Below are 24,894 nucleotides of genomic sequence, written 5' to 3'. Positions count from 1 at the left end.
TCCTGACATAATTTCAGTGGTTTCTGGTCTATCATTTCAGGGAACTAAGCTTCTCAGTCAGAGACAAAACAGTAGTCACACCAGCAAGGGGGTTGTTTTTATGCTTTACAGCTGCAGCATGTCCTTGAGAGAAACATTATTTCTCTTTAACTTTGCAGCTAACTTTATTTGTATGTGTCCTCCCAGATTCATGCATAGCGGGGCATATTTTTATTTTCTCAGTCCCAGCTAATTTATTTTCTCAGTTTTAAAGCCTGCAGAAATGGGCCAGGCACCGTGGCTCACTCCTGTAATGCCAGTACTTTGGGAGGCTGAGGTGGGCGGATCACTTGAGGTTAGGAGTTCGAGACCAGCCTGGCCAACATGGTGAAACCCTGTCTCTACTAAAAAGACACAATTAGCTGAGCGTGGCAGCAGGTGCCTGTAGTCCCAGCTTCTCAGGAGGCTGAGGCAGGAGAACCGCTGGGACCCGGGAGGCAGAGTTTGCAGTGAGCTGAGATCAAGCCATTGCACTCCAGCCTGGGTGACAGAGCAAGACTGTCTCAAAAAATAAAATAAAATAGCCTGCAGAAATGGTGAGATAGTGTTCTCTCTAACACCATTCAGGACAGAAAGAAAAAAAAGAAAAAGAAAACGAATAAGCATTGAGATTTTATAGATCAACTCTTTCTAGTCTAACATAGTTAAGGGATGTGGACCGGTACATAGATGGTCTTGATAAACTTTTCCACAGGAATCCAAGATAGGGAAAACACCTTTGAACACAATACTGGCATACAGGTTGATGTACAGAAAAGGGCACAGGCTTTCTAGCCAGTCAGGTTTGAATTCTGTCTCTAACAGGACAAGACATGGGCAAATTATTTGTCCTTGCTGAGGTTTTCATTAACAGATATTCATGGAGCAAGTTACTCTACAAGGCTCTAAACTGGATTTCTCTGATCAGGATTATTGTGAGAATTAAGTATGTTAGCAGGCGAATATATTTAGCACTGTTCCTGTCCCCCAAAATATGCTACCCTGAGTTTTGAAATGTAAAGAAAAGTCTGGAGGAGGAGACTGTCGACTCATTGGCGGTCTGGATCCTAACAAATAGGGGCAGAAATGATTGCAGCTTGCACGAGGGGAGCAGGAGTCTAAGGATAATCTTTAAGAACCAGAGACAGCCGGGTGTGGTGGCTCACGCCTGTAATTCCAGCACTTTGGGAGGCCGAGGCAGGCGGATCACGAGGTCAGGAGATCGAGACCATCCTGGCTAACACAGTGAAACCCCGTCTCTACTAAAAATACAAAAAATTAGCCGGGTGTGGTGTCGGGCGCCTGTAGTCCCAGCTACTCAGGAGGCTGAGGCAGGAGAATGGCGTGAACCCGGGAGGCGGAGCTTGCAGTGAGCCGAGATCGCACCACTGCACTCCAGCCTGGGCAACAGACGGAGACTCCACCTCAAAAAAAAAAAAAAAGAAGAACCAGAGACAAGGCCGCGAGCGGTGGCTCACTCCTGTAATCCCAGCACTTTGGGAGGCCAAGGTGAGCGGATCACGAGGTCAGGAGATCGAGACCATCCTGGCTAACACGGTGAAAACCCCGTCTCTACTAAAAGTAGAAAAAAATTAGCTGGGCGTGATGGCGGGCGCCTGTAGTCCCAGCTACTCGGGAGGCTGAGGCAGGAGAATGGCGTGAACTCGGGAGGCAGAGCTTGCAATGAGCCAAGATGGCGCCACTGCCCTCCAGCCTGGGCGACAGAGCGACTCCGTCTCAAAAAAAAAAAAAAAAGAACCAGAGACATATGGTATGTTATTTTTCCTAAAATGATCTTTTTCATATATAAATATTTCTGAAATCAGGATACAATTTAAAATCTTTCATGTATATTTAATAGGGTATTTCTTTTTCTTTTTCTTTTTTTTTTTTTGAGGTAGAGTCTCCCTCTGTTGCCCAGGCTTGAGTGCAGTGGCGCGATCTCGGCTCACTGCAAGCTCCGCCTCCCAGGTTCACGCAATTCTCCTGCCTCAGCCTCTCGAGTAGCTGGGACAACAGGCGCCTGCCGCCTCGCCCGGCTAATTTTTTGTATATTTAGTAGAGATGGGGTTTCACTGTTTTAGCCAGGATGGCTTCGATCTCCTAACCTCGTGATCTGCCCGCCTCCGCCTCCCTAAGTGCTGGGATTACAGGCCTGAGCCACCGCGCCCGGCCTAAAAAATTTTTTTTGAGACAAGGTATTGCTTTGTTGCCCAGGCTGAAGTGCAGTGATGTGGTCATGGCTCACTGCAGCTCGACCTCCTGTGCTGAAGCTATCCTCCTGCCTTAGCCTCCAGAGTAGCTGAGACTACAGGCACACACCACACACTGAGGCGGGCAGAGGCTGAGGCAGGAGGATTGCTTGAGCCCAGGAGTTTGCAGCTGCAATGAGTCGTGAATGTACCACCGCACTGTAGCCTGAGAAACAGAGCGAGAGCCTGTTAAAAAAATAGATAAGGCCGGGCGTGGTGGCTCACGCCTGTAATCCCAGCACTTTGGGAGGCCGAGGCGGGTGGATCATCTGAGGCCAGGAGTTCGAGACCAACCTGGCCAAACATGGTGAAACCCCGTCTCCACTAAAAATACAAAAAAATTAGCCGGGCGTGGTGGCAGGCGTCTGTATTAGCAGCTACTCGGGAGGCGAGGGAGGAGAATCGCTTGAACCCGGGAGGCGGAGGTTGCAGTGAGCCGAGAACGCGCCAGTGCACTCCAGCCTGGGCAAAAAGAGTGAAACTCCATCTCGAAATAAAATAAAATAAAATAAATAGATAAATTACAAAAAAACTGATTCTGATTAAATAATTTCAGAGAAATAAAAAGAAAATTTATGGCTGGGTGAGGTGGCTCACGCCTATAATCCCAGCACTTTGCGAGGCCAAGGCAGAAGGATCACTTGAACCAGGAGGTTCAGGCTGCAGTGAGAAAAGATGTTCATGAGAGAACATGAACCAGAAAAGAAAATAAATAAAAATTTTAAAAAGAGATGTTATTTTAAAAATAAAATGTATATCACCAATTTTACCATGTGCAGTTTTAGGTAAAATCATTTTTATTTGATGCCATTACTAATAGTAATATTCATTTTGAATTTGATAAAAGACTGATAATTTGCATTTTTTCTTTTTCTTTCTTTCTTTTTTTTTTTTTTTTTTTTTTTTTTTTTGGAGATGGAATCTTGCTCTGTTGCCCAGGGTGAAGTGCAATGGCATGATCTCTGCTCACTGCAACTTCTGCCTCCCAGGTTGAAGCCATTCTCCTGCCTCAGCCTCCGGAGTAGCTGGGACTACAGGTGCCTGCCACCACGCCCGGCTAATTTTTTGTATTTTAGTAGAGACGGGGTTTCACCATGTTGCCCAGGCTGGTCTCGAACCCCTGAATTCAGGCAATCCGCCTGCCTCGGCCTCCCAAAGTGTGTAAGCCACCGCGTGCCTGGCCAATAATTTGCATTTTTTCTTAGAAAATCCATGAGAAATAATGAGTAATTCCTTTTTCATCATTCAGGCTTCATCCATTGTAGTAGATGCTCTAATATATTACTAATCTAATTTTCCCACACACTTAGTTTCTGTATAAATAACTGTCCACATTGTGACGATTACAAAGAAGAAATCGTGGTATATTAAATATTCTGAATGGTCACGTTGACAATCAAAATACCCTGCTTCAATGACAAACTTATAAGGCAAATAATCCAAAATTTTTTTTTGCGTTTTTGGGAACTACTAATTAGTTCAGTCATATTAAAATGTAAAGAAAGAAAACTAGGCCAGGCACATTGGCTCACACCTGTAATCCCAGCACTTTGGGAGGCCGAGGCGGGTGGATCTTGAGGTCAAGAGATCAAGACCATCCTGGCCAACATGGTGAAACCCTGCCTCTACTAAAACTAGAAAAATTAGCCAGGCCTGGTGGCAGGCGCCTGTAATCCTACCAATTCGGGAGGCTGAGGCAGGAGAATCGCTTGAACCCAGGAGGCAGAGGTTGCAGTGAGCTGAGATTGCGCCATTGCACTCCAGTCTGGGCGACAGAGCAAGACTCCCTCTCAAAAGAAAGAAAACTAAAGGAACTTTAAGTTACCATTACATCATCTTAAGCTAAAAAAAAAAAAAAGTTAAGACCAATGTTGGCAAATATAACAAAATCAAATTAATTAATACAAAAATTTTGTAAGTAGCTCCGTAGATTATTCAGTGTTTTTGGAGAGCAATATGGCAATAGTGATAAATTATACTACTTTGGGAAATGTACAACCAACAATTACCGCAATCCAAAGGAATAAGGAATATTGTACAGTGAGGTTTATAGTCTTCATAACAATAAAACTCTGAAAACTAAATTTTATCCATGATGTTATAAAACTGGTGGCATGTATACAAAAATATATACTCCTCTATGAACATTTAGTTTTTTACAGTAATCAATGTCATTTACATTTTCCCACATTTATACCACCTTCTTTCCCTTTCATTCCTTTATGTACCCCTGGGGGATCACTTATCTTCTACAATTAGAATTAGCTTTAGAATTTCCTTTGGTGACAGCTTTCTGGTGATTATGTGTTAATTTTTTTCTTGCAGAAGATTAGAAGATGTCTTTTATCACCCCAATTTTTTTTTTTTTTTTTTAGAGACAGGGTCTCGCTCTGTCTCCTAGGCTGGAGTGCAGTGGCACCATCATAGCTTACTGCAGCCTTGACCTCCTGGGCTCAAGTGATCCTCCCACCTCAGCCTCCTGAGTAGCTGGGACCATAGGCGCACACTACACTCAGCTAATTTTTTAACATTTTGTTAAAACAGGATCTTGCTATGTTCCCCAGGCTGGTCTTGAGCTCCTGAGCTCAAGCAATCCTCCCCTCTCAACCTTCCAAAGTGCTGGAATTACAGGCATGAGCCATTGCACCTGGAGTCACCTCCAACCTTAAAAGAATTTTGACTGATTGGCAATTCTCAGTTGTAGTTACCCTCAACACATTCAGCACATCATTCCACTATTAACTGTTTTTCACGGTTTCTATTCAGAAGTCAAAAGAGTAAAAAATCAGCTTTATTGTTGCTTTTTCTTTTCTTTCTTTCTTTTGTTCTTTCTTTCTTTCTTTTTTTTTTTTTTTTTTTTTTTTTTTTTTTTTTTTTTTTTTTGAGACAGGATCTTGCTCTGTTGCTCAGGCTGGAGTGCAGTGCCACGATCACAGCTCACTACAGCCTCGACCTCCTGGGCTCAAGTGATCCTCCCATCTTAGCCTGCAAAGTAGCTGGGACTACAGGTTCGTGGCCACCTTGCCCTGCAATTTTTATTTTTATTTTTTAGTAGAGATGAGGTCTCCCCATGTTGCCCAGGCTGGTATTAGACTCCTGGGCTCAACCAATCCTCCCACTTTGGCCTCCCAAAGTGCTGAGATTACAGGCAGGAGCCACTGCACCCAGCCAGTTGTGGGGTTTTTTTTTTTTAGATAGTCTTTATCAGGTTGTGGAAATTCCTTCTGCATTAGTCCGCTCAGGCTACCATAAGAAAATACCACAAATTAGGTGGCCTAAACAACAGACATTTATTTCTCATAGTTCTGGAGACTAAAATCCAAAGATCAAGGTGCCAGCAGGATTGGGTTCTGTTGAGGCCTCTTCCTGGCTTATAGATGGCTGCATTCTCACTGCGTCCTTGCATGGCCTTTTCTCTGCGTTTGTGTTGGTGAAGTGGGGGAGATCTGATGTCTCTTCCTTTTCTTATAATGGGAGTAGTCCCCTTAGATTAGGGCCCCACCCATATGAATTCATTTAACCTTTCTTTTCTTTTCTTTTTTTGAGACAGTGTCCCGCTCTGTCACCCAGGCTGGAGTACAGTGGCGCGATCTCGGCTCACTGCAACCTCCACCTCCTGGGTTGAAGCGATTCTCCTGCCTCAGCCTCGTGAGTAGCTGGGATTACAGGCATGCACCACTACGCCCGGATAATTTTTGTTGTTTTTTTTTTTTTTTTTTGAGACGGAGTCTCACTCTGTCGCCCAGGCTGGAGTGCAGTGGCGCGATCTCGGCTCACTGCAAGCTCCGCCTCCCAGGTTCACGCCATTCTCCTGCCTCAGCCTCCCGAATAGCTGGGACTACAGGCACCTGCCACCGCGCCCGGCTAATTTTTTGTATTTTTAGTAGAGACAGATTTAACCGTGTTAGCAAGGATGGTCTCGATCTCCTGGCCTCGTGATCCGCCCGCCTCGGCCTCCCAAAGTGCTGAGATTACAGGCTTGAGCCACTGCGCCCGGCCTAATTTTTGTATTTTTAGTAGAGACGAAGCTTCACCATGTTGGCCAGGCTGGTCTCAAACTCCTGACGTCAAGTGATCTGCCCGCCTCAGCCTCTCAAACTGCTGAAATTACAGGCATGAGCCACTGAGCCCGGCCTCATTTAATCTTCATTACCTCCATAAAGACCCTGTCTCCAAATACAACCACATTGGAGGTTAGGGTTCCAACATATGAATTTGAAGGGGGAACACAGTTTACTTGATAACACCTTCTATTTCTAGTTTGTTGTGTGTATTTGTTTTTATCATGGAAGGGTATTATATTTTGTCAAGTGCTTTTTCTGTATCTGTTAAGGTTAGCATGTGGTTTTCTTTATATTAATACGTGTGGTATATTGATTTTCAGATGTTAAACAAACTTTGCATTCCTGGGATAAATCCCTTCTGTTCATCGTGTATAATCCTTTTTATATATTGCTGGATTCAGTTTCCTAACTTTTAGGGTTTTTTGTTTTTGTTCTTGTTGAGACAGAGCCTCACTCTGTCACCCAGGCTGGAGTGCAGTGGGCGATTTTGACTCACTGCAACCTCCACCTCCTGGGTTCAAGCCATTCTCGTGTCTCAGCCTCCTGAGTAGCTGGGATTACAGGCATGCGCCAACGTGCCCGGCTAATTTTTGTATATTTAGTAGAGACGGGGGTTTCATCATGTTGGCCAGGCTGGTCTCGAACTGCTGACCTCAAGCAATCCGCCTGCCTCAGCCTCCCAAAGTGCTAGGATTATAGGCATAAGCCACCATGCCCAGGCTTGGGGTTTGTTTTGAGAATTTTTGTGTACGTATTCATAAGAAATATTGGTCTGTAATTTTCTTTTCTTGTTATGTCTATGTCATTCTTTAATATCAGAGTAATACTAGCCTCATAGAATGAATTACAAAGAGTTCTCGCTTGTTTTTTAGAAGGATTTGTGAAGAATTGGTGTTAATTCTTCTTTAAACATTGTGGTAAAATTCACCTTGGAAGCATCTAGTCCTGGACTTTGCTTCATGGAAAGTTTTTCTTTTTAAATTATTAATTCAATCTCGTTACCTGTTATATATCCATTCAGATTTTCTTTTTGTTTTAGTTTTTATTTTACTTTAATTTTTGAGACAGGGTCTTGCTCTATCACCCAGACTGGAGTTCTTTAGATTTTCTATGTCTTCTTGAGTTAATTTGAATAGTTTTTGCTTTCTAGGAATTTACTCATTTCATTTGGGTTATCTAATTTGTTGCTATACAGTTGTTCATTGTACTTTCTTATATTCCTTTTTATTTCTGTAAGGTCTGTATTGATGTCTCCTCTCTTATTTCTGATTTTAGTTATTTAAGTCTTCTCTCTTTTGTTATTGGCCAATATAACTATTGGTTTGTCAATTTCGTTGATTTTCAAAAACCAATTTTTGGTTTTGTTGATTTCGCTGTTGTTTTTATATCCTCTATATCATTAATTTTCACTTTAATCCTATTAGTTCATTTCTCCTCCTGGCTTTGAGTTTGATTTGTTCTTCTTTTCCTAGTTTCCTAAAGTGGAAAATTGTTATTGATTTCACATCTTACTTTTTTATTTTATTTTGTTATTATTATTATTTTTTTTTGAGACAGGGTCTCACTCTGTTGCCCAGGCTGGAGTGCAGTGGTGCCATCTCGGCTCACTGCAACCTCTGCTTCCCAGGGTAAAGTGATCCTCCCACCTCAGCCTCCTGAATAGCTGGGACTATAGGCACAGGCCACCAAGGCCCTGCTAATTATTGGTATTTTTTGTAGAGACCGGATTTTGCCATGTCGCCCAGGTTGGTCTCAAACTCCTGGCCTCAAGTGATCTACCCGCCTTGGCCTCCCAAAGTGCTGGGATTACAGGTGTGAGCCACCATGCCCAGTCCCAATATTTTATTTAAAAAGCAAGATGTCAGGCCGGGTACAGTGGTTCACACCTGTAATCCCAGCACTTTGGGAGGCCGAGGTGGATTGCTTGAGGCCAGGAGTTTGAGACCAGCCTGGGCAACATGGCAAAACCCAGTCTCTACAAAAAACACCAAAAACAAGCTCACATAGTGGCGTAGTGGAACATACCTGTAATCTCAGCTACTTGGGAGGCTGAGGCAGAAGAATCGCTTGAACCTGGGAGGCGAAGGTTGCAGTGAGCCAAGATTGTGCCACTGCACTCCAGCCTGGGCAACAAAGCGAGACTCAGTTTCAAATAAATAAATTAATTAATTTAATTAAATATAGGCACTTACACCTATAAATTTTCCTCCATGAACTAACTTAGCTGGATCCCATAGTTTCATATGCTGTTTTAGTTTTTATCCATCTCAAATTACTTCTCGGTTTCCCCTGTATTTTTTCTTTGACTTATTGACTATTTTGGAGTTTGTTGTTTAATTTCCACATACTTGTGAATTTCTCAAATTTCCTTTTGCTAAGTCCTTATTTGATTTCATTGTGGTCACAGAAAATACTCTGTATGACTTCAATCTTTCTAAATTTATTCAGGCTTTTTAAAAAAATAATGTGTCATACAGCTTATGCTGGAGAATATTCCATGTCCATTTGAAAAGAATATGTGTTCTGCTATTGTTGGGAGAAGTGTTTTATACATGTCTATTAGGTCTGGTTGTTTTATAGTGTTGTTTGAGTCTTCTGTTTCCTTGTTGATTTTCTGCCTGGTTGTTCTATCCATTATTCAAAATGAAGTTTCATTGTTTACAACTGTTGTTCTTGAATTCGGTCAATTTCACTTAATGTGTTTTCCTTAAATGCTTTGAAGCAATAAGACTACAAGCCTTTGTCGCGGGGCTCTCTGAGTGTATTGGGGAATGACTTTGATGCTCCAGCAGGCTGGTAACAATTCTGAGTTAGCCTTCTCTTCCTGCTTGTGTAGACCCTCAAGGTCAAGCAGCAGTGAGAGATTAGCCCTTTCTCAGCTGTTTCCTGGGCATGTGCACAGGTCTGCCTGTAAGTATGGCCTTCTAGAGTCTCAAGAATGTGTTGGAGATTTTTAAAGCCCTCAATGGATAATTTATTTCCCAGTTTTTATTTCTTTGTTTTATTTGTCAGTCTCTAATTAGCCCTAACTCATATTGCCACCTCAGATAGGTGTGATGTTAAACAATTGCCATCGAATGTTTTTGAGACTCAATCTAGGGCTATGGCTTTTTGCATTGAGTGAGCTCTGAGGTGAGATAAGGACAAATTTGAGTATAGAGCTTGTTTCAGTGAATTATTAAGTAGGTCAAATAGTTGCAATTCTATAGGAATTGGTTTTTGTGGGGTGCTCTAAATCCGTTGTGTCCCAGTGGTTCCTAAGCATCTGGTTTTTGTATTCACTGTAGTTGCAGAGATGTTGGTTTTCAAGGCTACCATGGAGCTGGAGAGAGGAGGATGAGAATACACAAAGCTCCCTATTCCTACTGAAATAAAACCCCCTTTTTTTAGGGCAGGTGGTGCGGATAGTCTCATTCTGTGGTCCTGGCAGGCTGCAGTGCAGTGGCATGATCATTGCTCATTGCAGCCTCTAACTTCTGGTCTTAAGCGATCCTGCCTCAGCCTCTTGAGTAGCTGGTACTACAGGCACGTGCCACCATGCCCAGCTAATTTTCTTTTTTTAGACGGAGACTCGCTCTGTCACCCAGGCTGGAGTGCAGTGTCGCAATCTCGGCTCACTGCAACCTCTGCCTCCCAGGTTCAAGCGATTCTCCTGCCCCATCCTCCCGAGTAGCTGGGACTACAGGCGCGAGCCACCACGCCCAGCTAATTTTTTGTATTTTTAGTAGAGACGGGGTTTCACCGTGTTAGCCAGGATGGTCTGGATCGCCTTACCTCGTGTTCCACCCACCTCAGCCTCCCAAAGTGCTGGGATTACAGGCGTGAGCTACCGTGCCAGGCCAATTTTCTTTTTTAATTTGTTGTAGAGACAGGATCTCTCTATGTTGCCCAGGATACTCTTTAATTTCTGGCTTCAAGCGATCCTCCTGCCTCAGCCTCCCAAAATGCTGAGATTGTAGGCATGAGCTACCACACCTGGCCTTGAAATAAAGCCTTTGAAAAAAAGTACTCCTTGGATTGTTGCAAGACTATTATCCAGAGTTCTGAAAATGTTGATTTTGACCATTTTTGCCACTTCTCCTCATTGCTTTTGAGAGGTGAAGCCAGCTGGGCTTCTGGGTCCGGTGGGGACTTGGAGAACTTTTCTGTCTAGCTAAAGGATTGTAAACACACAAATCAGCTCTCTGTGTCTAGCTAAAGGTTTGTAAGTGCACCAATCAGCACTCTGTAAAAACTGATCAATCAGCACTCTGTAAAATAGACCAATCAGCACTCTGTAAAATGGACCAATCAGCAGGACATGGGCAGGGCCAAACAAGGGAATAAAAGCTGGCCACCCAGCTAGCAGGGGCAACCCGCTGGGGTCCCCTTCCATGCTGTGGATGCCTTGTTCTTTCGCTTTTCACAATAAATCTTGCGGCTGCTCACTCTTTGTAACACTGACTGCGAAGGTCTGCAGCTGCATTCCTGAAGTCAGTGAGACCATGAACCCATGGGGAGGAACAAATAACTCTGGATGCCCGTCGCCTTTAAGAGCTGTAACACTCGCTGTGAAGGTCTGCGGCTTCACTCCTGAAGTCAAGCGAGACCACGAACCCACCAGAAGGAAGAAACTCGACATATCTGAACATCTGAAGGGACACACCATCTTTAAGAACTGTAACACTCACCACGAGGGTCCGTGGCTTCATTCTTGAAGTCAGCGAGACCAAGAACCCACTGGAAGGAACCAATTCTGGACACACTTTGACAGAGCAGATTTTTGGATGTCCTTACTCTGCTATTGCGGAAGTGCTTCTGGTTAATATGTTTGTTAAATATCCATTCTTATTTCCCATGGGTTTTTTGTTTGTCTTTGTTTTAGCTAAGAGTGATTTTAATAATGACTATTTTGATATCTCAGGCTCTGCAGGGGGGTTGGAAAGCCGAAACGCTCATGCAGGAAATATTTCCAAAATCACACAAGAACTGGATTCATAAAGACACCTGTTTCTGCTGTTGCTGCTGCTGCTCTTGCTACACACAGATGCTGCTCCTTTCACCATTATCAGTGCTAGATACTGGATGTTGTTGCTAGAACCACTGCTCCTTCTGAAAAGTCATTGCCACCATGGCTGCCCCCTGTCCCAGCATTGATTCCACAAAATTCCTACTTCTTTTGATTCACCCTTCAGGCTCAAAGTCCAATGCAAGAGAATTCTGATCGATAGAGCTGAGTTAACATGTCTATGCTCTGGGTATAAGGGAGCCTGGGAAAGTGATTTTTAAATTTCTATATTGGGTGGTACTCTTGGTACATCACGACTCATAGGATGGGAATTCTTCAAACATGGGAAATAACTCTCTATATTCCATAAAACCTGTACAGTGTCATAATAAAAATGACGTACTTAATTTTTAAAAAGTTTTAATTGACACACAATAATTGTACATATTTATTGGATACAATATGATGTATTAATACCTGTATACATTGTGTAGTGATCAATTCAAGGTAATTAACATATCCATCATCTCCAACATTTATCATTTCTTTATGGTGGGAACATAAAAATCCTTTCTTCTAGCTATTTTGAGATATACCTTATTTTTGACTATAGTCACCCTACTGTAAAATAGGATACCAGCATTTATTCTTCCTAATTGTAACTTTGTACCCGTTGACCATCCTCTTCCCATCCCCTCCTTCTCCCTACCCTCCCCAGTCTCTGGTAACTGCTGTTCCATTAACTACTTCTGTGAAATCAACTTTTTTAGATTCTACATGTAAATGAGAACATGTGATATTCATCTTTCTGTGTCTGGTGTATTTCCCTTAACATAATGTCTTCTAGGTTCATCGATGTTGTCACAGATTTTGCTTTTATCTTTTTTTTTTTTTTTTTTTTTTTTTTTTTTTGAGATTGAGTTTCACTCGTCATCCAGGCTGGAGAGCACTGGCACGATCTTGGCTCACTGCAACCTCCGCCTCTTGGTTTCAAGTGATTCTCCTGCCTCAGCCTCCTGAGTTGCTGAGAGAGACTACAGGCGCACACCACCACACCTGGCTATTCTGGGTTTTCGCCATGTTGGCCAGGCTGGTCTCAAACTCCTGACCTCAGGTGATCCACTCCCCTTGGCTTCCCAAGGTGCTGGGATTACAGGTGTGAACCACCTCGCCTAGCCCTACCATATTTTTTTTATCCATTCTTCTGATGATGGACACTTAGGTTGATTCTATATCTTGACTATTGGGAATAATGTTGCAATAAACATGAGAGTGCAGATATTTGTTCGACATATTGATTTCATTTCCTTTGGATATATACTCAATAATGGGATTGCTGGATCATATGGTAGCCCTGTTTTTAATTTTTTGAGGAGCCTCTATATTGTTTTCCATAATGGCTGTACTAATTTATATTACCACAAACAGTGTGAAAGGGTTCTCTTTTCTCCACATTCGTTGCCCACACTTATCCTTTTTTCTTTTTTTCTTTTTTTCTTTTTTGAGACAAAGTCTGGCTCTATTGCCCAGGCTGGATCCTTTGTCTTTTTGATCATTAATTTGCACTTTATATTCTTGCTTACTATAATAAATGTTGCTTACCATAAGTCTCTTTTAATCTTAGATCCACCTACATTTCCCACTTCTTTTCATGTCATTTACTTGTTGAAGAAATGGGATATTCTTATGAATTTTCCACATTTTAGATTTGGATGGTTGCATCCTCATGGTAGTTTAACATGTGCCTTTATTTCTTTTCCTGATTACTGGTAGTTGGTTCTAGATGTGGCTGCTTTTGTTTGTTGTTGATTTTTTTGGTTTTACCATAGTGCATCTTCATGGAGATTTTTATTTATTTTTCCTAATTGCAATTGCAATTTGTAGGGTATATTAAATTTGTAGATTCATTTGTCACTTCTGGAAAATTTTAAGCCATTACCTCTTGAAATGTTGCCTCTTATTCTCACTTCTAAAACTCTATTTTTTTTTTTTTTTTTTTTTGAGACAGAGTCTTGCTGTGTCGCCTAGGGGCTGGAGTGCAGTGGCACAATCTTGGCTCACTGCAACCTCTGCCTCCCAGGTTCATGCGATTCTCCTGCCTCAGCCTCCCGAGTAGCAGGGATTACAGGCATGCACCATCACACCTAATTTTTGTATTTTTAGTAGAGACAGGGTTTCACCATATTGGCCAGGCTGGTCTCGAACTCCTGGCCTCAAATGGTCTGCCCGCCTTGGCCTTCCAAAGTGCTGGGATTACAGGTGTGAGCCACCATGCCCAGCCAGCGTTTTTGATATTTTAAAAGCCTGTTAGACATTACATATCATTAAAAAATGTACACAAGTTAACAGAAATATTCTTGATTTGGCTGCCATTAAATTAACTTGGTATGATGCGAATTATCACATTGTAGTTCTGACAGCTATATATCTTTGATTAATAGAAATGTTATTACATAATGAGAGCAATATATTTGACAAATAAAGCCATTCAAAACACATTGTCTATGGAGAGAAGAAATTTAAAGGGTTTCCTGGTGATGAAATATTGAAATTATTCTGTAATACCACTTAACTAACCCCCACTGCTCCCACCCTCCTGTCATTCCTCTGCTTGCAGGGTCTATGAAAAACATATATGCCCCAGATGTTTCATGGTTCAAGGGCAATCTAAATAGTCAATTTCATAGGCCATGTCTTTCATGGGAAGAGTAGTTGCTCCAGATTATCCAGGCTCAAATTCCATTAGAGGAACAAGAATGGATCAATTGTAATATAATCCTACTTTGCTACAATAGAGCTCAACACTCAGAAACCAAGTGTATTAAAGATTACTGACCAGTCTTAATGCTTAAAGTCAAGTATGCCTGATAGGAGTTTTATAGTTTAATAGACTGCAGAATGTAATCAGCATTGGTGCATTCAATTAGCTGACTTCCTCATTTTAAAATCAGGGGATTAAAGCTAAAGCTGGGCATGGTGACACATGCTGGTAATCCCAGCACTTTGGGAGGCCTAAGCGGTAGGATCACTGGAGCCCAGGAGTTCGAGACCAGCCTGGGCAACATAGTGAGTCCCTGTCTCTAAGATGAAAAAAAAAAGGTTTAACTTGGGCAATATGGCAAGACCTCATTTCTACTAAAAATCAAAAAAAAAAAAATTAGCCAGGTATGATGGCACATGCTTGTGGCCCCAGCTACATGGGAGGCTGAGGTGGGAGGATTGGTTGAGCCCAGGAGGTTGAGGCTGTAGCGAGACATGATGGCATCACTGCACTCCAGCCTGGGCGACAGAGTGAGACCCTGTCATCAATAAAACAATCCCCTATGAGTGTTCACCAGCCAATACAAATACCCAGGTGGAAGGTGGAGAACATATGAAGAAACTCCCTTTGTGGAACCTCATCAATTACAACAAATTCAATCAATTTTAGTCAGTTTGTTACCATAAAAGCCAACAGCTTCAAGAGCATTTTAAAACAGTTTTCTAAGTCTCTAATTTTCCTGAAACTACATTGAAAATATTTATAGACATGCATTTTTTTGGGTTTGAAGAGAATTCACTTTTGGTCAGACTCCCAAAAGGAGATTACCATTGGAAGAGTATGAGAAAAACTTGCCTGCAAGTAAAGTTTCTCACATTTTCTAGCTTGTGCTGGTCTTTAAGAAACCAAAATTAGCCTTTTTGGTTATTTGGATTTTAAGTGACAAGATTATGTTGAATATACTTTTCTTCTTTTTTCTTTTTTTTTTTTTTGAGATGGAGTCTCACTCTGTCGCCCAGGCTGGAGTGCAGTGGCGCTATCTTGGCTCACTGCAACCTCTGCCTCCCGGGTTCACAACATTCTCCTGCCTCAGCCTCCCAAGTAGCTGGGATTACACTCGCCCACCACCACACCCTGCTTTTTTGTATTTTTGGTACAGATGGGGTTTCACCATATTGGCCAGGTTGGTCTAAAACTCCTGACCTCGTGATCCGCGCGCCTCAGCCTCCCAAAGTGCTGGGATTACAGGCATGAGCCAGCCACTGCGTCTGGGTGAATATACTTTTTCAAACTACACTTTAGTCTCACTACTCTCCAAGATTATGATACAGCTCTCCGAATGGGTATATCTCTTTGAGTGGTCTCTTTGAAGTGGTACATGTCTTTAAAGGGTAAAACCAGAGATTAAACTGACACTTAAGAATAGCACAATTCCCGCGGGGCACGGTGGCTCATGCTTGTAATCCCAGGACTTTGGGATGTCGAGGCGGGTGGATCACCTGAGGTCAGGAGTTCGAGAGCAGCCTGACCAACATGGCGAAGCCCTGTCTCTACTAAAAATACAAAAATTCTAGCCAGGCATGGTGGCAGATGCCTGTAATCCCAGCTACTTGGGAGGCTGAGTCAGGAGAATCGCTTGAACCCGGGAGGAGGAGGTTACGGTGAGCCCAGATCACTCCACTCACTCCAGCCTGCACTCCAGCCTGGGCAACAAGAGTGAAACTCCGACTCAGGGAAGGAAAGAAAAAAAAAAAAAAGCACAATTCCAACCTCATTCTTGTTGGGGCGGGGGGAGGGGGAGGGAAGAGCAGCAGAAGTTAAGGTCTTCAGAATGTTCAGCATTACCCTGTAATACCCACAACATCAGTATATCCTTTCCTACCGTTTATAAAAAGTAGTAAAGTCAAAGGTGTATTTTTATTTTTTGCTATTAACTAAATCTTGCTGAAATTCCACATCTAATCTATTTCAAGACAAATTTAAGACCCCAACCAATCCTAAAAGAACAGCCTATATATTTATAAACAATATTTTCTAGTGACTATAAAAAATATATAAATTTAGATTGTTTTTGCTTAAAGTTGAAACCACAGATTAGATGTCAACTCTATTTGGCTGAAAGTTTAAGGAAAGGGGGTTTTCTATGAATGACCCTTTCTAACTACTCAAGAATCAATTCAAATGGTATACACACACATCTATAACTAAAAATTATTCATACACTTACATGTTTTTGCATCAACTTTTAAAAAAATTAAAGACAGGGTCTCTGTTGCCTAGGCTAGATAAGAGTGCAATGGAGCGACCATAGCTCCACTGCAGCCCAACACACCTGGCCTTAGTCAACTTTTTTTTTTTTGAGAAGTTCTCACTCTGTTGCCCAGGCTGGAGCACAAATCTCACTACAACCTCTACCTCCTGGACTCCAGCAATCCTCTCACCTAAGCACAGCACCACGCCCAGCTAATTTTTCTATTTTTAGTAGAGCTGGGGTTTTGACATATTGGCCAGGATGGTCTTGAACTCCTGGACTCAAGCCATCCACCTGCCGCGGCCTCCCAAAGTACTAGGATTACAGGGATGAGCCACTGCGTGCGGCCAGCTTAGTCAACTTTTTAATTGGTGAAGTTTAGCATCCTGTGATTTTTTGAGACAGGGTCTCACTTTGTCGCCTAGGGTGGAGTGCACTGGCGCAAACATGACTCACTGCACACTTCACCTCCCTGGTTCAAGCAATCGTCCCGCCTCAGCCCAAGTAGCTGGGACTACAGGTGTGCACCATCACATTGAGCTAATTTTCGTAGTTTTTGTAGAGACGGAGTTTTGCCATGTTGCCCAGGCTGGACTCAAGTAATGTACTTGCCTTGGCCTCCCAAAGTGCTTGGGATTACAGGCATGATCTACAGCACGCAGCCTAGCATCCTGATTGACATTAAATCAAATCTTGGTACTGGAAAGTAGCTTAATTGTTCAGATATGCCCTTGTATTAAGTTTTGTGAAGATTAGTGAGGATCTCTGCCATTATGAAAATAAAGATCCACTGAAGAGTAATGGAATAAGCTCTGCTTATCCATGCTAGCATCCCAACAGACATCTCATTTTAATAGTCCTCATCTTATAAAAGTGAGATTACAGATTAACATGTTAACCAAAGAAATTACTAAGGTGTTTTGTTAGGATAACATCACACAGAATTTGGTCTGAACAATGCAAAAGGCAAATACGATGTATAAAAACATATACAAACCGAGCATTTGTTATAGGTACTTTAGAATTAATTTCTATCCTCTTCCCGAGGATAACATCACACAGAATTTGGTCTAAACAATGTAAAAGGCAAATACGATGTAAAAAACATACACAGAGTATTTGTTATAGGTACTTTAGAATTCATTTCTATCCCCTCTCCCCAATAAACTTGTCCAATTACTTTGTTCTAAATTAATCCTTGGGAACGAGATCTTGATAGTAGCTTCACAGTTCATCCAACCTAGGACACTTAGCCTTAGAGTATCTGTTCAAATTTGCATCAGTTGGTGAACTGATAGACCCTGAAATCTGAATTAAATCTAGAGTTCAAAGCCCTTGCAAGAAAAACCAATTCTCACTCCCCCTTCAATTCTTTGTAAAACATGTCAATCATCTCTAGATGTATTTTTTCTCAGTCATACATATCAAGACTTGATTAAAAGTTTGGATTTTGTTTAAAAAGGCTTTATTCATTTTTTGATCAGGGAAAAGGACAATCTCAATGTCAACTTGTCACCTAATCATAAATTTGAACTTACAGGATTCACTACCCTAGACACCGCACCTACTGACAACACAACTTAAAAATGAACTTCCTTCCATTCCCTAAAGTTGCATGTTGAATGAACAGAATCCCTTCTAACAGCCAACACTGGTACTTGGCCTAACTTTAAGAATAGCAAAACAGCAGCAAAAAAGAGGCCAAGAGCATTATAACGTGATAGCCCAGGAAGTAGAATCATTGTAAGAAAGTTGCAGGCACCAAATTAAAAAAAAAGGAGGGCTCATGAGCATAAGAAACTTACCAGTTTTGTGAGATCACCCGTTGTGTGAGATCAACTACTCTGCCTGTGAACACGTATGCCAATCCCAGTAGCTAACACTGAGGCCAAGGTCCCAAAATCCAACTACACTGAATGCAAAATCCAAAGCTTTTATTTATTCCAGGTCCTCTGAAACCTGGATATAAAATGGATTCTTTTCAATGCACCCGGAGGGTCCACTGTAATGACTCAGTCACATTTGTAATGACTTAGTCACATTTGTAATGACTTAGTCATAACCAAGATACCTTTTCCACTATTCCTTTCTGAATATGTAAATGTTTAACTACTTAGTTCATGCACTGTGTCAAAAACTAGATTTACTATCAAGACTTTTTCTAAACTCACACAGCATTAACAGCTAACTAATACAACTTCCTCAGGATGCCCAAACAGAAAACATTTTGTTCAATCTTGTGGCGGCTCTGAGAAAACACAACTAAATCTTATTTTGCCACTATTTTAATTTTTCGACCAAACTCATACCTTTCTACCAAAATCCTTGAGTTATAACTACTTCCAATGCTCTTAAACCATAGCTCCTACCAGTTTTACAGTGCTCCTTTTGTATCTGAACTTTTATCAAGAATTAGTCATTGTGTTATGATTACAAAGCTTTTTCTAGGTGACCAATGATTAAAGCCAAAATAATTAGCAATTCAAAAATGGCTTTCCAGAGACAGGAACAAAGTAAAAGGAGCTACTAACAATTTTATTACAATCCAGAAGAAATATGGTCTACTAGAAAGCTTCTACTAATCACAACACTTATGTCTTCCTCTCAGGACAGTCTTCAGATAACCAGAAGGGAAAGAACATTGTTCAAAGGTGTGGTAGAAATCTCAGTTAACAGGGAGAAGATGAAGCCTTAAGAGCATAAAATACACCTACAAATTGGGGAAGAGGGTGACGCTGGCTGGCTATTTATAAAGGACCACAGTTTCTCTGTATGGACCAATACTCTACAAAATCAACTGTGCCTTAATTATTGCTTATTTTAAATTACATTTTTACAGAGCTATGTAGTACCTGACGCAGAAAAGCAATCACATAAGGAAGCATTTATTTGAGGTTTAACATGAAATGATACAAATAAAATGTGTATAAACAAATCCACATTGAGTCATAACACAGATAGCAAAGGACAAAGTAAAAACAAAGAAAACTAATTGGCAGCTATATACAGTTGGACACAATGGTGTCTTGTACACTAGAAAGTCTTTTACAAAATAATCATCTTAGATCAACAGAAGACCAATCTTCAATGTCGTCCTGCAAGATGGGTTACTTTAACATCTCCTCCTAAAAACAAAAACAAAATACCAGTTAGATTTGTGCAACTCTGACAAGCTTTTAAAGGTCCACTTTCATGAATTGTTTTAAGTCCTCACTTTATTTTCTTCAATAATTAAAGATCATATGCATATTTATTGGTAAAATACAGTTTGGGTAGTCAATAAACTCACCCTGGAGTTCCCAAATGACATTAAATTCAAATCTATTCAGGAAAGAATCTGGGAATACAACCTTCCCATATTCAGAGGTTCAACTATGCTAGATTAAGGTCTACTAGAAGCATCTCTAGTAACCCAAGTAAAATGCTATCACAAACACCAATTTCTAATAAGTTTATTACAAGAACATAAATTGATCTGTGCATATGATCTTTAATTTATATCCCAGATTTAAAAGTTCTTGTTTTGGTTTGTAGATTTCACTATTAGCTATAAAAAGAAAAAGCAAGCATTAAATCTTAAAAGAATGAACACTTAAAATGAGGCTCCACAATTGAAATACAACACTAAACAGAAGACCAAAATGATTAAGCTGTAAAAAGGCATTTATGTACTTTAACTCCTGTAAAAAACCATTTAAGTTAAGTTTAGACACTTAATCTCCAAAAAGATTAAAAAAGAAGCCAAAGTCTGAAGTTTTCCACTTTAATCTTTACGCTGGTACATGAAGTTGGAAGAGACCATACCACAGGACAGCGTTTTCTGGTGTATGCCTTGCGCTCTGCCCGCAACGTGCGACCCCCAGAGATAGACGTGGTCAGGGTGACACACGGCCTGCAATGAAGTTCCCGCTGGCGGGTACAAACAAGGTATAATGTCAGAGTTAGAAGACAACATTCTTGTTTTCCTTAAGTTGTACCCATTTCAGTACTTTACCTGTTAATAGTTCTAAAATGTTTAATTATTCCTCTAGACCACCTGGTACACAAAAGCAAACAGAAAAACTCTTAAGTTTTTCTGCAATACTAAAGAAAGTGAGATAAGACTTTAAAGTTAAAGATCTATAGACACTTTAGGCAAAACAGGCTCATAAAGCAATTAAAAAATCAACAATTTAGTAAAAACAGGCTACATAGTATTTTGTTTTTACGTTTCATTTGTCTATTGATCTTTAAATTAAATTAGACATTTCTACTGTTTTCCTGTACTCTTATACACACCTGTTTTCTCCAATGTTCTCCTTTAGTATGGCTGGTAATTGTTTTGGTGATTGCCACCCCCTCGAGATGCCTTGCCATAAGTGCTCTGTTGGCCTATTTTGAAAACACAGAATTCTCATTAAGATAGTTTTCTACAAAACTGTTTCTTTACAAACACAAACTATTAAATCTACAAATCTTTGCATGCTAAATAAAAAGTATTAAGATATTTTAGCACCCATTAGATGCTACTCATAAATCATACATCCTAGTTCATTTATAACCACCAGTCTATGTTAGTATAATCATCCTATGATTGTAACATGCCTCAAACACTTAACTCCGAACACTTTAACGGAAAGCCCATACACACAATTTCAGAACAGGATTGTATGTTAACAATGAATTTTAATACCACTGCTTTATAAAATTAAGTTAAATATTCTTACCACTGTAGTCTGCATATCCCTGTCCATATCCATAGTTCCCATAGTTATACCCAGTATAATCATATCCGCCATAGCCACTATAGTTTTGATCACCACCATAGGCACTATTGTAATTTCCATATCCTTGATCATAATAGTTATTAAATCCTTGGTTCCAGTTTTGGCCCTGACCTGAAACAATGCACAATGATTGTTAGGAAACAACTTCTGACCCCCAATTCTAACATAAAATGATGCGTTCTTGTCTCTCACTCTGCAAATCTTAAAGGGCAGAATGGACATATATATTGCTATCTGCTTGAAAAACTATTTTTCCAGCTGTTATAAAAAAGGAGGCAGAAAGTCCAATTGTGCCAGTATCAAACTTCCTAAACTTAATGGAAAATCATTCAATTTTCCATTAAAGCCGAAGACAGGTACACTGTTCTGTTTAAAACAAGGACTCCTGCCCAAGAAAACCTATCACACCACGGTGTATCATGTAATGGTACACTTTTCCTATCAGTGATGACACTAATTGTCAAAGTGGCCATACTTTTAACAGTTTTTTGAAACCAGTGAGCTCACAACAAAAAACCACCACACACAACCCCCACTAAGCTGAACAGTCCCCCCTCCGCTGGAATGGTTTTAAGTTTAAAGTTTTGCTTTGGTACAGGACTACTCATATTCAGCAGTATACAGCTTAAATAAACCACGGAGTCATATTCCAAGAATTAAGTCTCACCTCGGCCACGACCCCTCGTACCACCTCGTCCACCAGCTGCAGCACCTCTTCCACCTTTTTGTTGTTGCTGTTGCTGCCTATATACCTCTTTGGGTTGTGCAACTTTGATTTCACACTATAAACAAATTAAAAAACATGAAAGTATAATTTTTACCGAAGTTCTAAAATTAAATCATTTTATTTTTCTCCACATCAAGAAATTATTTCAATTATTTAAATTTTCATTTAAAGTGCTTAAATGGCTTTACCTTCCCAGAACCAATTTGATGGTATCTGCTTTCTAACAATTTTTTTACTGGCTCTTCATCGGTATATGTGATAAAACAAAATCCTCTTCTTTCATTTGTTTTTGTATCCATGGGAAGTTCAATATTTTCAATCTGAAATAGAGATGCACACTCAACGTCATCCCATAATTGTAAAACGTTACAGTGTCAGAAATGCCAAAGGCCTTTTCAGGCTTCAACTTAAACATGTTATTCTTATCGGGTGACTTCTATACAGACATCACTGCTTTATGATCAACATCAGCCTACAGTGATTTGTTGTATATTTGAAGCATTGAGAGAAATTAATGTTATTTTGTACCCAAAGATGCCACTAGTTAACAAGTCCAAACACTGACCACATTTAAGTGCCCATGTTTTAGCTAAATTAGATAGTTGGGTTTCCATCAGAGCAGCAATGAAATCAAGGTACAGTCACTGGAAGCTACTTGAGCAGTCATTTAATTCTACTCTTACAGGAAACATGAATCTGCCCTGCATAAATCGGACAAGGATTGAACATTTTATAAACACATCAAGCTTAACATGTGTAAACATAATCACACACCTCTCCAAAGGCTCCAAAATATTCTTTAATTTGTTCTTCAGAAGTATCCGGGCTCAATCCACCCACAAAAACCTTTTTGGGAGGTTCTTTCCCTTTTAAAGCTTTGGCCCTTTTGGGATCTATCAATTTGCCATCCAGTTTGTGTTCTTTCAGTTCCAAAACCTACAAGACAGATTTATTTAATCTGACAGCACCATATAACCCCCAGAAAAATTTGCAAAACACCACAAAAGCAGCACAATGCAAAACATAGTTCCTACCTTATCAACACTAGCAGCATCTTTGAAAAGCACAAATCCAAATCCTCTTGATCTCCCAGTGACTGGATCTGTTTTAATTGTGCAGTCTACAACTTCCCCAAATCGAGACAAGTACTCTGTCAGATCTTTTTTACTTGTATCCCAGCTCAAGCCTCCAATAAACATTTTACTAGAAATAAAAGTGTTTTTTAAAAAAAATTAGCAATAACTCAAATGATCCTTCAGTTCTGGAATTAAATCGTGAAATAAAAACAGGGACATTTACCCCCTAAGTGTAGGCAATTTAATCCATGTTTACATTTAATCTATGTCACACAAAAATCCCAATATCCCAACGAAGTTACTCAAACCAGCGGACAGCTCACTGTCCGCACTACATAAAGCAAAGCTCAAAAGAGACCAATAAAATATAGTAAAGGTTCTGCCCAGATTCCTTTAGGTAGAAGGCACAACTTCCTAGATGAATCCCTCACATCTTATCTTACTTAGGTCCATCTTCGTTCTCAGCTGTCAAGCCAACGTTCCACCCAGAGAACTCATCAATCATAACACGTTTTGTGAATCTGGGTACCAGTCGCCTGCTTGTGCCCCAACTCAGAGTCCTCTAAAACTCTTCCCAGGAAAACCGCGCCGAGTGGTAACAGACACACAATGAAGAGGCGGCGGCAGCTGCAGCGTGCAGCGCTGGGAGGCCGGCCCCTCCCCCCCGGGTCCCACGCGGCGCCTGCGCGCTCGGGACACAGACGCCGCCGCCCTCCTCCTCCAACCCCTCCGCCCTTCCCCCACTCTTCCCGGGTCTCTCCAGTCACCCCCTCGATCTCTTACTTTCCTCTTCCCTCCAATCTACTGGGGCCCAGAAGGCACGCGGGGAATCGACTCTGAGAACGAATGGGGGCAGCGCGCGGCTCACGAGGGACGAAGGGCGCGTGCAGCGCGCTGGGGGAGGGGGAGCGGGGGAAGAAGCGTGCGGTACCCGTCATCCTGCTGATTCTTGCTCGCGTTGATCTTGGATCCCTCTGCGAATTCCTCTATATTGCTGTACTCGTTCATATCCTCCATAGTGACGGAGCTGTCGGCAGGGGGGTGCTGGCGCGCAGTCCGGGTCGCGGCAGCAGCGGCGGCGGAGCGTTGTATGGAGCTGGATTTAAAATGGCGGCGGAAGAGATCCGGGCGCCGCCTGCGCCCTCCCTTTATAGCCGCCCCGCCCGCCAATCGGGAGGGCTGCTGGGCGGTGACGTGGCGCTGGGCCCGGCGCGCCCCCTGCCGGGCGGAGCTGGGAGCGAGCGAAGGGAGGAGCGGGGCTAGCTGCCGCGGCGGCCGCGGCCGCCAATGGGAGAGGCTGCGAGAGGCTAAAGTAGCGGGAGCGGAGGGGAACAATGGCGGCGGCACATGGGAAAGCCTGGGCGGGACCTCCATCGCGGCCCTCCCGGCAAGGAGAGAGGCCACGCGTGAGGGGACGCGGGCTTGGGAGAAGAGAAGAATCAGAAGAGAAAAACGAAGGGGCGTAAATTCCTGGGGTCAGCAGTCCCGAGCAGAGCCGACGCAGGGCCACAGTCCCTCTTGCCTTGGGAGCCTTTGTCTCTGGCGTCCGGTCCAGCCCACTCCTACCAAAAAGCCGTCAACCCCGCCTTTTTCTGCCCTCGGTTCGCCAGTGCGGAGCCGCTGCGGCGGCCGCTGCTACCGACTAGCACCGCGGCCAGGCTGCTCCGGAAAAAGGCGGACTGCGCCCGGCGCCGGCGACTGAGGCGGCGAGCGCGCTCGCCCGCCGCGCGCACGCGTGTTTTGTCCTCGAGCTGGCAGGAACCAGCCGAACAGGAAGCGGGCGCGCGACGGCTCCTCTGGGCAGCGCAGCGCGGGCGCCTCTTCCACTGTGACCACGGGCGCGCGGGCCAAGGGGGCGCGGCGGGGCCTCCCGGGCTGATCGGCCGAAGCCCGGGCCCCGCGCGGCCTCTGGCGGGCTGACGCCGGGAGGAGGGGCGGGGGCTGGCCAGATGACTGTATCTATGCAAAGGCGGAGGCGGTGGGCGGGGAGGG

The 24,894-nt window shown here is 42.3% G+C and overlaps 1 protein-coding gene across 3 annotated transcripts; it reads right to left on the bottom strand.

The window, feature by feature from the left end:
- Positions 1 to 19,202: 19,202 nt before the first annotated feature.
- Positions 19,203 to 24,846, bottom strand: HNRNPDL (heterogeneous nuclear ribonucleoprotein D like). 3 transcript variants are annotated; one of them, XR_679600.4, is made up of 9 exons: positions 23,834 to 24,846; positions 22,861 to 23,029; positions 22,601 to 22,762; positions 22,015 to 22,146; positions 21,767 to 21,881; positions 21,040 to 21,210; positions 20,612 to 20,704; positions 20,138 to 20,242; positions 19,203 to 19,458 (listed from the first exon to the last, which is right to left on the bottom strand). XR_679600.4 is itself a non-coding variant. In XM_009447652.5 (8 exons), exons 1-7 carry the CDS (start codon positions 24,274 to 24,276, stop codon positions 20,634 to 20,636), a joined length of 1,263 nt encoding a protein of 420 aa, XP_009445927.1. In that variant the 5' UTR covers positions 24,277 to 24,846; the 3' UTR covers positions 19,203 to 20,242; positions 20,612 to 20,633. The 3 variants fall into 3 exon arrangements, 2 of the variants coding, with proteins under 2 accessions (XP_009445927.1, XP_001142372.1); XM_009447652.5 differs by having other exon boundaries at positions 19,203 to 20,242; XM_001142372.7 differs by lacking the exon at positions 20,138 to 20,242.
- Between the last annotated feature and the right edge of the window lie 48 nt (positions 24,847 to 24,894).

This window comes from Pan troglodytes, chromosome 3, assembly GCF_028858775.2.
Source record: "Pan troglodytes isolate AG18354 chromosome 3, NHGRI_mPanTro3-v2.0_pri, whole genome shotgun sequence".
Taxonomy (NCBI): Eukaryota; Metazoa; Chordata; class Mammalia; order Primates; family Hominidae; genus Pan; species Pan troglodytes.
Note: the sequence above shows the minus strand (reverse complement) of the source record. Positions and strands in the feature narration are given on the sequence as shown.

Excerpts from the sequence above, each read along its gene's own strand:
- HNRNPDL (XM_009447652.5), bottom strand. The coding sequence starts at position 24,276 with ATGGAGGTCCCGCCCAGGCTTTCCCATGTGCCGCCGCCATTGTTCCCC. Across the intron at positions 22,763-22,860 it reads ATGCTGCTAGTGTTGATAAG|GTTTTGGAACTGAAAGAACA; the intron begins GTAGGAACTATG and ends TCTGTCTTGTAG. Across the intron at positions 20,705-21,039 it reads GGGATATGCAGACTACAGTG|GCCAACAGAGCACTTATGGC; the intron begins GTAAGAATATTT and ends TTTTCAAAATAG.